This window comes from Chlamydomonas reinhardtii, chromosome 14, assembly GCF_000002595.2.
Source record: "Chlamydomonas reinhardtii strain CC-503 cw92 mt+ chromosome 14, whole genome shotgun sequence".
Lineage (NCBI taxonomy): Eukaryota > Viridiplantae > Chlorophyta > Chlorophyceae > Chlamydomonadales > Chlamydomonadaceae > Chlamydomonas > Chlamydomonas reinhardtii.
Genome location: NC_057017.1, coordinates 1,085,592 through 1,098,837, shown reverse-complemented (window position 1 = coordinate 1,098,837; position 13,246 = coordinate 1,085,592). Strand labels below are relative to the sequence as shown.

Genomic DNA, 13,246 nt, shown 5'->3' with positions numbered 1-13,246 from the left:
ACAATAAGTAATGGAATCTAACATGCATGTAAAGGTGCAATGCAACCTATACAGTAATAATGGCCTAGGCACGCGGGAAGTGGGCTGCCGAAGTGCCGGGGGCGGGCGGTTCGCCGGAACACAGCACAGATGGCACGATGGAGGGCCAGGGAGTCGATTTGCTCACTTCGTCTCTTAAGCTTTCGACAAGTGCTTCAATTGTATAAGTAGGCCGCATCGATTGTACTCGACTATAGCGGGGGCGTCCGCACGTGCCGCAATAGCAGCATTACAAAAACCCTTGATATTAGCGACACGCTCGAACACTTCCGCGATGGCGAGCAAGGAGGAGCTGGAGGCAGCGGCCATCTCGCTATTCCTTGGTATCGGCCTGGAGGAGACCGTCGCAAAGTGAGCGCGGGCACTGGCGAGGGAATCGAGGAATGCGTCAGTGTGCAGCCCTGGACAGCGCAGAGCGTGATGCTTGGCCGTTTGTTGAAACAGGAATGCGACGAAGAATCCCAAGTTCATGAAAACACTTGAGGAAGTGGTGCACGAAGCTGGCGCGGCATCGGGCTGCCCGAAGGCGAAGGGCAACCTGCTTTATACCGTTGCTAGCAAGGTGCGTGTCACCATGTTTAATTGCATAGCGCATCAGGCGCGACCGCCGATCGCGGGGACGAGCAATGCGATGGATCGCGGCGGCTGAAAGCCTGCGTACCCGGTTTGCACATCATGCGAAGTACAGTATGTGTCAGCGGGTGGTTTGGACGGCGAGCACGGGAAGGGCTGATCACAGAATTCCGGGCGGGGGCCGGGCCCGAGTGCACGCCACGCTTGCTGGGGCGGGCCTGTCACCCCCGCGCTTCACCTGGAGCTGCTGGCAGAGGCCTGCCAGGCTAACACGCGCTCCCAGGCGTGTGACAGGTCTGCCCCTGCGTATCCGCATGGCATGCAGCACCAGCCCCTGGGGTGATGCCTGCAAGTGCAAGGGTTGGCTCGGCGAGGGGTGTTGCGGCGTGGGCATGGGCAGAGGCTTGCGCGCTGCGCAGCCCCACTGGCAGCCACAGCGCCGGCGCCGCGTGCCGCGTACGACCCACCCCCACACCGCTACTCCAATTCTAACTTCATATACACGTCGGCATCTCCCTGTTCGCCTGCAACCCTTGCACAAACTAACACACACAACGCCCTTTCAACACCTGACACGACACACGTGTGCGAGTGCAGTACCCTGCCAACGCGCTGTGCCACCGGCCCATGCTGCTGGGCTACATCATGTGCGAGCACATGAAGGTGTGTTTGTGTGTGTGTGTGGGGGGGGGGGGGTAGGAGGGATGAGCCGTTCATGTGGAGAACGAAGTATAAAGTGCTTACGTCCGCAAGGGGAAGGTTGGGATGGTGGGGATGGGGTTGCCTGGTGGGGAACTGCGTGTGGGGGTTATGCCTGCTAATAGCTTTGGGGGTGATGTCTGGCAGGTCCGAGGGGCTGTCAGGGGCTGTGGGGTGCCTGCACGGGCTGCCTGGTAGCGGCGAGTGGCTGGTAGGGGCTCCGATGGGGGCTTTGGGGATGTGGGAGGGGCAGTAGGGGCATTAGCAGAGAGCACAGGGCTGCCAAGCTTGCATATACACATGTGTGGGGCGCGGCGCACGGGCGCGGCGGGCAGACAGCGTTCTTGCAATGGATGACGGTCAGCTCTGCGGTGGGGCCTCGCCGCTGCCGCCTGCGCCTATCGCTTGACGACCTGACACCAACGCCCCGTCATCCTCCCTCCGCGCCCACACCCCCACAGAGCAACGCGCAGCTGGACGGCGCGTTTGAGTACCTGCGCAAGGTGAGCCGCAGGGGGGGCAGAGGGGCAAGGGTTTGGGGAGGGACTGTCGCCTTCCATGCGAGGTAGTAGACGAACCCAGCTTCAAATGTAGGACTAGGTGATTACAAGGGGACCGGCGGGGCGTTCTCGCCATTCCTGGGTAGCGGGGCGTGTGCCGTCCAGCCCGTCCTGCTGGCGGCGGTGGTTGCCTGATGGGGCGGGGGCTGTCGAGCGCAGTCGGACGGACACAGATCGCCAGCGACATGGGCACACCGCCGCAGGCTCGAAGGCGGGAAGGAATGGGTGGATTGCGCTCGACGGCAAGCGCTATGGCGACAGCGCAATTGCGATTAGGAGCGCGGGTTCTTAGCCATCGGGGGAGATGGCGTGTACGGTGTACCCGCCCACGCCCGCGGTTGCATGCATGCCCACGCCCAATCACACATTCCCACGCGCACACTCCCACACTACCTGCCCTGCGCACACACACACACACACACACACATACACACACACCTGTATACACACTCCCACATTCCCTGACCTGCACACGCACACTCGCGCACTCGCAGGTGGGCACCATGGAGGTGGACAAGAAGCTGCTGGAGGAGTCGGCGGGCGTGGGCGTGGTGGTGAGTGTGAGGGCTGGAGGAGTCGGCGGGCGTGGGCGTGGTGGTGAGTGTGAGGGCTGGAGGAGTCGGCGGGCGTGGGCGTGGTGGTGAGTATGAGGGCTGAGGGGTGGAGGAGGTTGGACAGCTCCTAAGGGTGTTGGGGGCTGGAGTGGAGCGAGCCGGGCGCGGGCGTGGTGGCGAGTGTGAGGGCTGGAGGGTTGGAGGGCTGGAGGGCTGCAGAGGTGGAGCGTGGGAGGGCGCGTGTGTTGCAGGTGCCACAAATGGGGAGCAGGGTGGGTGGGTGTATGGCTGTGTGCTGTGTGTTTGCTGGGAGGGCAGTCGTGCAGCCGGCTATACACTGGGCCGTGCCGGGCGGGTAGGGTGGGGGGTTGCGTCCTGTGCACGGCCTCCCTGACCAACAGCGGGAGTCGAAGTTCGGGCGTCATCAACGAGGCAGGCGCGCCCAGCTGGGTTGGAGCAACCGGGCTTGCGACTGGCGTCAGGCGGCGGCAGCAAGCGGGGGCTGGTGCAAGAGTTCGCTCGACTGCGACCACCAGGTCTTCAGGGGGTGCAGCGGCCTAGTGGGCTAGCGGCGAAGTGGTGGAGCCTTCCAGCAAGTCGCCAGCAACGCTGTGCAGCGGTCTTGGTATCCCAACCGCAAATTCCAGAACCTTCGACTACCCGGCCCTGAAATGCATGTCCCCGAAACCTGCCCTCCCTCCCACAGATCACACCCGACCAGATCAAGGCGGCGGTGGCGGAGGAGGTGGAGGCCAACCGGGAGAGGCTGGTCACGGAGCGGTGAGCGCGACTGGCGAGGGTGGGGGAGGGGAGGGGAGCGGGTTGGGAGGAGGGGGCGAGGAGGAGAGGGCGGGCGGGGAGGGGGCAGGCGGGGGGCCCGGGGCGCAGGGAGGCGCGCTGCGGGGCGGGTCGCAGTGGGTGTAGACAATGGACGTGGATGTGGATGTACAGGACGTGGATGTACCGGGTTTGGGCTGAGGAGGAAAGCGGAGTAAGTGGGTGGGTTGTGTGCGTCGCATATGCCAACGCGTCGTCCTGTCACCCACCGCGGCCCTCCAGTGCTCCCTGACCAACAACTCTACTGGCAAGCAATCCCTGTACCTTGCCTGCCCTGTCACATGCTGAATCCGCGTTTGCGTATAAAGAACGAAATGAAATCCCCCCCTGTGTGTGTATGTGTTTGTGTGTCCTTCCCAGCTACCATGTGAACATGAACATGCTGCTGGGCGGCGTGACGCGCAAGCTCAAGTGGGCGGACGGCGCCGCGGTGCGGGCGGCGCTGGAGGTGAGGCAGAGAGGGCGGAGAGAGGGGGGGGGGCTTGGGGGGCGGCGGGCGCGAAGGGCGGTAGGGGGCGGCGGAGACGGCTGCTTAGGGGCGGGAGTGGAGGCGGGCTTGGGGCCGGCGGTGGCGGTGGGGGTGGGGGTGCAGATAGGGGCGGCGGGGCAGGCGGCGGCAGGTGTCGTGGAGCGTCTGAGCGCAGAGCGGCCGCGACTTCGGTTGTTGGATGTAGGCGACGTATGGGTCGAAGGAGAATCAGGTTGACTGCGTTGGCTAAGGTGCCATGTTGGCTGTACGATACACCTGCTACCGTGGTGACAGGGGCACGCCGTGTCCGTGATTTTCTTTTACTGCTTCCGCGTTTTCGACACTCACACCGTATACCTGTGTCTGCACTCCGTTCCCACGTTTCAGACCGCGGTGGAGGCCCTGCTGGGCCCCAAGACGGAGGCGGACCTTGCGCCGCCCGAGCCCAAGAAGAAGGTCAAGGCCGAGAAGCCGCCGCCACCACCCAAGGTGCGAGAGCGGGGAATGAGCGGCGTGGGGGATAGGATGGTCCATGAAAGACAGAGTGGTACAACACGGGTTTGAGGTGCCGGCGTCCAGCGGTGGGCTACTCTGCATCGTCTGGCTTTAGTGTTTGACTTGTAATACCTCACCCGACGGACTCCGCCCGATGCTTCTTTTTTGCGCTCAGGAGGACAAGGCTGCCGAGACGGCCGAGGTGAGGGTTGTGGCCTCAAACAGAGGTGGAGGGGAGGGAGGTGCCCGCGCCCAACTGACAGGTCCCATGGTCTCGGTAGTGCCTCAAGGGAGGTGTGTGCGTGTATAGCCAGATAACGTTAGCGTACCTTGCGCGCCCCTTCTTATATAATCATGAATGTAACCCCCTCCCCCTCGTTTTCGTTGGTTTTAGTTTAGTCTGGGCTGGTATTTACAACCCCCCTCCTCCCCACGCCCCCTGTCACAGCCCGCCGCCCCGGCCGTGCCCGACGACCCGTACGCCTTCCTGCCCAAGCCCGACGCCAACAACGGCGTGCACACCACAGTCAACTTTAGCGACGGCCGCGTCATGCGCATCGCCAACACGCCCGAGGTGGGGGGGTGCCAAAGATGGTTGGAAAAGCGGTACAGGATGGGGGGGAAGGGGAGGGGAGAAGGGAGGGAGGGGAGGCAGGAAGAGGAGCGCGGGATTGGTGGGCCGGCAAACAACGCCCTGTCACTCTCCAGCATGTCAACTGCTGGACCCAACGCCGCGGCAAACATCAGTGACACCACATCAGCGAACACGCGCATGCGCTCACACACACCCACACAAACACCCATATTTATCCCAACAGTCACAGTCACACACACACACACACACACACACTCACACACACACACACACACACACACACACGCACGCACGCACGCACGCACGCACGCACGCACGCACGCACGCACGCACACACACACACACACACACACACATACACACAAGTACACACACTCCAAACGCACACGCAGGCTCTGGCTGCTCACCTGTCGCGCATGGGCGGCAAGGTGGTGACGCGCTTCCCGCCCGAGCCCAACGGCTACCTGCACATCGGGCACGCCAAGGCCATGTTCGTGGACTTTGGCATGGCCAAGCAGTACGACGGCGTGTGCTACCTGCGGTGAGCGAGGGCGAGGGCAGCTAGCGAGTAGCAGGCGGGGGAGGGCTGGGAAGGGGTTTGGAAGAGGGGTTTGGAAAAGGGGGCTGGCGGGCGGTGCTGGGTGATGGGGGTAGTGGTGGTGGGTTACCGGTATGGTGGTTTAATTGATTCGTGTGGAGGGGAGGTCACGAGGGAAGATGAGGGAGGAGGGGATGGAGACGTGGGCGCTGGCGAGCCGGGGGAGGGCGCTATCGGCGTGTGGTGTGTGGCAGCGCGTATGACGTGTGCAGAGGCGGCGCGTCGACTCCTGAGTCTTCTCCTCACCAAACACGCGCGCCCGCCCCCCCCCCAACCCCAATCTACCAATGTGCCTACTCATCTTTTTCTTGATTGAAGGTTACCCCTTGCTGCCCCCTCGACCCCAATCCACACGCGCGCCACCACAGCTACGACGACACCAACCCCGAGGCGGAGAAGCTCGAGTACATCCAGCACATTGAGGAGATCGCCAAGTGCGTGACCGTGGGTGACCTCGGCGGAGGGTGGAGGAGGGCGAGGGGTGTGAGGGATTGGGCTGACAGGGGCCACACGATGTCACGCCACGCTATCGCTCGAACCCTTCCCCACCATTGCCCGCCCCACACGCGCATCCACACCCTCCGCTCCCAGACGCACCCATACGCACGCACACGCACACGCACACACGCCCGTTCTTCCGCCCAATGCCGCCCTCCCCGCCCCGCCCGCCCGCCGCCCCCCTCAGGTGGATGGGCTGGGAGCCGTGGAAGGTGACCTACTCCTCCGACTACTTCCAGCAGCTGTACGACTTCGCGGTGCAGCTCATCAAGACCGGGCACGCCTACGTGTGCCACCAGGTGCGTGTTAAATGCAAGCGATAATACTTATGGGGGGTGGGCGCCGTGGAGCAGCAGGCGAGGGGGGGGGGGGTAAGGTGTGTGGGGGTGTGTGGGGGTGGGGGTGGGCGGCTGTGTCCTTGTGTTTGTGGTGGTGAAGGGCAACAGGGTGAATGCGCACCCGCCGATGCGCTGGCGTGTATGCACGGTTGGGTGTATCGCCGTGTGCTGGTCGGCCATACCTGACAATCCCCTGACAACCCTCTTACAGAGAATCCCCTGACAAATCTATGAAAATCCCATTACAATCCTCTTACAATGCTCTTTATCCCCAAACCCTACACAATCAACACAAAAAACACAGACCAAGGACGAGATCGAGGCCAGCCGCGAGAAGCGCGAGCCCAGCCCCTGGCGCGACCGGCCCATGGAGGAGAGCCTGCGCCTGTTTGACGACATGCGGCGGGGGCTGGTGGAGGAGGGCAAGGCCACACTGCGCATGAAGATGGACCACAAGTGAGGGGGGGGTTGTACATACCAGCCCAAACATAAACAAAACCAAAACCAAAACCAAAACCAACTGTAATCAGGCGGAGGCGTGGGTGAGGGGGATTCCAAAGATGGCTGGAACCAGCGGTATGTTTTGCAAACCCGCCGCCGCCGCCCCTGCTGCTTTTCACGCCTCTGCCTCTGCCACTGTGCGCCCCTGCCCCTGCCCCTGCCTGCAGGAATGACAACTTCAACATGTTCGACCTGATTGCCTACCGCATCAAGTTTGTGGAGCACCCGCACGCAGGGGACAAGTGAGGCGCCGGCAGGGCGCGCGGGGGTTTGGGGGGGGGCTCGGGGATCTTGTGTGACGTGTGTGAGGGGGGGGGGGGGCAGTCGAAGATTGGAACCTGAGCCGGGGGGGGGGGTATTTTTACCCAGGAACCAGACGACATGGGGGGAGGAGAAGGGATATGTGCCCAAGCCCAACGGTGGGCATGCATGATCGGGGCCTCGGACCTTCCGCCTCTCCTCCTCCTTTTTGCCTTCGCTGATCATGAGTGTAACCCTCTGCCTCTGCTCCGCTAGTTGGTTAGTGTGGGCTAGTCCTTACAACCCTCCACCCTTCCCTCCCCCGCCTCCCCCCTCCTTGCCAGGTGGTGCATCTACCCCTCCTACGACTACACGCACTGCCTGGTGGACTCGCTGGAGGACATCACGCACTCGCTGTGCACGCTGGAGTTCGAGACGCGCCGCGCCTCCTACTACTGGCTACTGGAGGTGCGGCAGGGCGGCGGCGGCGGGGGGTGGGGGGGGGGGTTGGGGATCACTAGTTAGGGAGGTGCGGGCGGGGCAGGGGGGTTGTGGATACCAGCCCAAACTTGTATGGTGCAGCTGCTGCGGTCTCGGTTGGTGCTCGGGCTTGGGGTGAAGGTTGGTTTGGTTTTGGCTCGTATCTACAAACCCCCTGCCTCCCCCTCCCCTCCCCCCTCCCCCCCTCCCCCTAATCATGAATGTAAACCCCTCCCCCCTCACAGGTTCTGGGCCTGTACAAGCCGGTGGTGTGGGAGTACAGCCGCCTCAACATCACGCACAACGTCATGAGCAAGCGCAAGCTCAACCGGCTGGTCATGGGCGGCTTCGTCAGCGGATGGGACGACCCACGCCTGCTCACGCTGGCGGGTGGGTGGGCCGGTGCCGGGGGATGTTGTTGGCCCAAACGTTGTGTGTGTGTGGGGGGGGGGTTGTAGATTCCGGCCCAAACTGAAACGAACCCGATGCAACAGAGCGAGGAGGAGGATGGTGTGTGTGTGGGTGGGTGGGTGGGGGGGGGGGTTGTAGATACCAGCCCAAACTAAACCAAACCCAATGCAATAGAGCGAGGAGGAGAGCGTGGCAGATGCTTGATAACGGAGTGGCACGCGACAATCGTCCCCATCTCCGAAATGCACCGAGTTCCCAGGGGGGGGGCGGGGTCGAACTGCGTGGAGTAGTGCAAGTGCGCGGTACACGTGTTTGCGCGTTTGCCACATGCATGTTTCGTTCCAAGTTTCGCCTGCAGTCAAGGACAGGCGTGCATACGCCGCAGTTACCAACTCAATTTGTGATGCGTCGTGCTTAGCCCTCGGTTTCCGCCTTCCTCTTCCTCCTCCTTCTCTCTTGCTCCCAATCCCTAACACGCACACACGCACACACAGGCATGCGGCGGCGCGGTGTGCCCTCCACCGCCATCAACGCCTTCTGCCGCGACATCGGCATCACCCGCAACGAGAACATCATCCAGGTGCGCGCGCCGCTGGCTTCATGGTGGGGTGGTGTGTGTGCGTGCGTGTCTTGGCGCCTTTGGTGACTCTGTGCCGGCGACCCCGCTGCTCTGCGCCCTGTCTTGCTGTGGATGGTGAACAGAACTTATGCCATGAACCCCCACGCCCCACACACTTCATTCTTGTGATGATCACTCAGTTCTCCATGAACAGCTACGCCCGCTCTCTCCCCCAAGATCGCCTACCGTAGACCATTTTCTTGGCTAATCATGAACGTACTCCCCCCCCCCGGCAGCTGCCCCGCCTGGAGCACTTCATCCGCTCCGAGCTTGACGCCACCAGCCCGCGAGCGCTGGCGGTGCTGCGGCCGCTCAAGGTGCGCGATGCACGATAATAAGACGCGTGAACGTGTTAAAAGTGGCACAGGGGGCGAGGGTGTTTGCGTGTGGGGTTGTTGTTTCACCTTCTTCGCTCATACCATCCTCCTACCTCCGTACCGGTGGCACTCCACCCCCCTTCATTCCCCCTCTCCCGGCCTTCTTCCCCTGTCAACATCATCTCGTCTTAATCAATTACGCATTGCACCCCCACCCCCCAAGATGGCCTACCGTCTACCACTTCTTAACTACGGTAGTCATGCATGCAACCCCCCCCCCCCGGCCCGGCCTCCCTCTCCCCCTGCGCCCTCCCCCCAGGTGGTGCTCACCAACATGCCCGCCGACCACTTCCAGGAGGTTGAGGCGCAGACCTTCCCCGGCCGCGAGCACAGCGAGGGCGTCAAGGTGCCGCTCACGCGCGTGCTGTACATCGAGGCCACCGACTTCAGGCTCAAGGTGCGCAGAGGCAACATTCTTAGGCTCACCTGCCCTCACCCGTCCTTCCTGGCTACGCCTTCACTTCTTAGATAATCATGTTCGTTAGCACTGCAACTCGTTCGAAGTCATACCCGTTGTAACGTGGACGCGTTACGGGCATGTCCAATCGCATGGCCAAGACACGTACGTCCCATCTGCGCCATGCTGTGTGCACGTGGGGGTTTCACAACGGCCCTACCTCAACGGCCCTGCCTCAACGGCCCGTCCCCCACCCACCCCTTCCCTGACCCCACCCCCAACTCCAACCCCACCCACCCACCACTCACCACCGCTCGCGCCGCCACCTGCTACCCCCCTCCTATTCCCATGTTTTAATCTTCCCACCCCCTGCTCTGCCGCCGCCACCGCCGCCGCCCCGCAGGACGAGAAGGACTACTACGGCCTGGCGCCCGGCAAGTCCGTCATGCTGCGGTGAGGGGGCGGTGTGAGGGTGGGTGGCAAGTCCGTCATGCTGCGGTGAGGGGGTAGGGCGGTGAGAGGGGAGGGCGGTGAGGGTGGCAAGTCTGTCATGCTGCGTGGCGGAGAGGGCGGTGTGAGGGGAGCTGTGAGGGAGCTGGGAGGAGGGGGGGCGGCGCTAGAGGGGGGAGGGAAGCTGCGACGCTGGAGGGGGAGGGGTGGGGCAGTGGCGGCGGGCGGGTGCTGTGGAGGGCACAGGGGCCGTCTGTCGTGGCGGCCCGGAGTCCGCAGGGTGGTCGTGCAGGACACCCCTCCTCCTGTGGGGCTTCCGTGCCTCCCCCACTTCAACCCCGAACCCACGCCCTGACCCCTCATGCCTACACCCCGTCCACCTGTGACCCCCCACCTCCCCACCCCTCCTGCTCCCCACCCCCCACCCACCTCACCGCAGCTACGCCTACCCCATCACCTGCACCGGCCACACCGTGGACCCCGCCACCGGCGCCGTCACCGAGCTGGCCGCGACCTACGACCCCGACCACTACACAGCCGGCAAGAAGCCGCCCAAGGCAAGACGGGGATGACGGGGTAACAGAGAGAGGGAAACAGAGGGGGGACTGCGTCGGGGGACAGCGAGGGATGAGGGACAGGGAGAGAACGCAGTGCGCGCCGGCCGGCGGTGATTGTGTGTTGCACAACATTGTCCGGGCGCGACCCGCCTTTGGCACGTCATTTGGGCTGCCTTGTCGCATTCGCGCTCGGAAGCCCCGGCCAGCTCCGAGCATGGCGACGGCGATGAACACTCAACACGCGCAGTAAATCAGGAGTCGGGGCCAATCATCAACTTGCGCTGCTTGGCCTCGTCCTCAGCATTCTCATTGTACTCACTTCGGGGCTACGTCAACCACCGGCTCGCGCTCCGCACACACGCTCTCGCGTTGCTGCATCGCATACACAGCCATTGCGCTTTGTTTTCCTTGTGCACTTTACAACACGCTCTCGCTCTCTGTGTCACAGGGTGTGCTCAACTGGGTAGCCCAGCCCCAGCCGGGAGTGGAGCCCCCCAGCTTTGAGGCGCGGTGAGTGTTGTCACAGGGCACAGCCCCGTGCCGCCCCTGTCTCGTGGGGCCCCCGGCCGGCGTCCCACACCGCACCTTGTGCCACACACTCGCCGCCCTGCCCTGCCCTGCCCTGCCCTGCCGTACGCACCTTGTCCTGACGCCGCACGCACGCGTACCGCACGTTCACATACACACACACATCCCTTTCTCCCCCCATCTCCCCCTCGCCCGCTCGCCCGGTTTACTTGAGATGGGAATAAACTATCCCCCACCCATCCCCCCTAAACCCCCCTACCCCCCCCCCCCCACACACACACACACATGAATGTAACCCCCCACTCCCACCCACACACACACACGCAGCCTGTACGACACGCTGTTCAAGAGCGAGGACCCGGGCAGCCTGGACGCCTGGCTGGACGACCTCAACCCGCAGTCGCTGGTGGTGCTGCAGGGCTGCGTGGCCACACCCGACCTGGCGGCCAAGGCCAAGGTGCGTGTGCGTGTGTGTGTGTGTGTGTGTGTGTGGGGGGGGGGGTTACATTCATGATTAGCTAAACCAAGCTAAAACGAACGGAGCGCAGGTAGAGGGGGGGGCGGGGTAGTTTATTCCCATCCCGAAGAAACAGAACAAGCGCACAGAGCACGGGGGGGGGGTCGGACTGTGGGAGCTGACAGCTGGGGTCGTACCCGGGGATGGGGGGAAGTCGCGGGGGCAGATAAAGCACGGTTCCCTCTTTCTGACTGGGAATGGCGAAAGCAACCTCTCCCTCCCTCCCCCTTTCACTACCCCTTGCCAGCATACGTCCTCGTGTCTCATGTTTCCTACTGGGAATGGTTGGCACCCGTCGCTCCCACGCGTCGCTCCTCCCCTCCCCTTTTGGGTTTTGCATTGGTTGGGATTGAGATAAACTCCCACTCCATCCCACACCCTCCCACTGCCTTTCACTTCCCCCTGTTTGTCGTTTGCTCAGCCCATTCTACACATCAACGGCTCCCGCCCGCACCCCGCGCTCCCCTATGCCTGCTGTCTACCTTGCTCCACTTCTCTGTAACACTGCTCTGTACCATCTTTGCAACCCACCCACCCCCCGCACCCAAACATCCTTGCAATCCCCCCCCCCCCGTTCGCCGGCCCCCGCAGGTGGGCGCTCGCTTCCAGCTGGAGCGGCTGGGCTACTTCGCAGTGGACACCCAGTCGGCGGCGGGGGCGCTGGTGTTCAACCGCACCGTCAGCCTCAAGGAGTCCAAGCCCGTGTCGCTCAAGAAGTAGAGGGAGGCAGAGGCTGGCGGCCGGGTCGCTTGGAGGAGGAGTAGAGGAGGGTGCGTGAGGGGGTCCAGCGCGGTGCGGCGGAGGGCGGCGGGGTGTTGCGCGGGTGCTGTGTTGGCAGGTGGTGAGGGCGTGACAGGGGGCGAGGAGTTGGGTTGAGAGGGCTGGAGGATGCGGAAGGGAGGGAGGAAGGTGGCAGGAGGCGGAAAGGTGCGGGAGCCAGGGTGTTGCAGGCAGGAGGCGCCCGGTGGCGGGGACCGCCGGGTGCAGGGCAGGGCACATGCAGCGGGTGGCGGGGCCACTTGAGGAGGCGGCGCGACGGAGGGGCCGGAGTAGCGGAGGAGGAGGGGGAGGGGCTGCTACGGGCATGGACGTGTGGCGCAGCACCGATAGCATGGCTGGCTGCAGCATGCAGGAGGAGGAGGGGGAGCAGGAGGAGGAGGAGGAGGATGATTTAAGTGCAGCAATGAGGGACGACGTGGGATGTCAGCTAGCTGTGCAGGTGATCCGGGTCAGCGCGTGGCGACATGGTGCGCGTGCCGGCGAGCGTTGTAGGGTCCTTGCAGGTCCTGGAGACTGTGGAACGCAAGGACTGCCGTTTGGATCAGTCAGGAGGTGATTCCGTCTGGAGGCCAAGAGCCCCGATTTGGTCCAGTCACTCCAGCGGTGGTACTGTGGTGGTGCAAGTGGTGGTGGTGCTTACCGCAGCAGGGCTTGCTGGCTGGCTGGCGTGTGCATGGGAGCCCCTGATCAGGGTACAGCATTGAGCATGCTCGCGTGCGGGTGCCAAGCTGCTTGGGAAATGGAATGCAGGGGACCTGGCTTGTTACGACTCGGCGCTTCAACTGAGCGCGTCCATGTGAGCCTAAATGGGCTGGTTGGACAGAGGGACTGGTTAGGTAATCGTAAGAGGTAGGGCCTGCACAGCTCCTCGGCTTTTTACGAGCCCGTGCGCCCGTGCATGGACACAGCCGTCAGCATTCTTGGTGCTGTGCAGTCAGATGGTTGGGCACCGCTTGGATGGTTCCACCTCGCAGCGTTGCCGAGCCCCGGGCGTGAGTTAGGGCGTAGCCCTTGGTTGCGCTTGGGGTACTTATTGGTATTCATGTCCTATATTGCCTGCATTATGCCTCCAGCGCGGGGGGTATGAGCGGCCTTCCCATGAATGCGCCCAGTCCGACTGCCAGCGTCACGGAG

General features: G+C 63.4%; 1 protein-coding gene across 2 annotated transcripts; it reads left to right on the top strand.

Annotated features, from left to right (window-relative positions):
* Window positions 1-200: 200 nt before the first annotated feature.
* Window positions 201-13,168, top strand: CHLRE_14g614900v5 (uncharacterized protein). 2 transcript variants are annotated; one of them, XM_043070067.1, is made up of 26 exons: window positions 201-390; window positions 484-601; window positions 1,210-1,275; window positions 1,773-1,814; window positions 2,366-2,425; window positions 2,488-2,511; window positions 3,132-3,205; window positions 3,623-3,710; window positions 4,119-4,220; window positions 4,402-4,428; window positions 4,675-4,800; window positions 5,214-5,362; window positions 5,788-5,853; window positions 6,105-6,216; window positions 6,560-6,711; window positions 6,924-6,998; window positions 7,341-7,464; window positions 7,722-7,866; window positions 8,382-8,467; window positions 8,743-8,823; window positions 9,143-9,280; window positions 9,684-9,733; window positions 10,170-10,287; window positions 10,736-10,797; window positions 11,143-11,272; window positions 11,924-13,168. In XM_043070067.1, exons 1-26 carry the CDS (start codon window positions 314-316, stop codon window positions 12,050-12,052), a joined length of 2,421 nt encoding a protein of 806 aa, XP_042916741.1. In that variant the 5' UTR covers window positions 201-313; the 3' UTR covers window positions 12,053-13,168. The 2 variants fall into 2 exon arrangements, with proteins under 2 accessions (XP_042916741.1, XP_042916740.1); XM_043070068.1 differs by lacking the exon at window positions 2,488-2,511.
* The last annotated feature ends 78 nt before the right edge of the window (window positions 13,169-13,246 follow it).

Coding starts and splice junctions, on each gene's coding strand:
- CHLRE_14g614900v5 (XM_043070067.1), top strand. CDS start 314: ATGGCGAGCAAGGAGGAGCTGGAGGCAGCGGCCATCTCGCTATTCCTT. Junction 4,801..5,213: donor GCATCGCCAACACGCCCGAG/GTGGGGGGGTGC, acceptor ACGCACACGCAG/GCTCTGGCTGCTCACCTGTC. Junction 6,712..6,923: donor CGCATGAAGATGGACCACAA/GTGAGGGGGGGG, acceptor CCCTGCCTGCAG/GAATGACAACTTCAACATGT.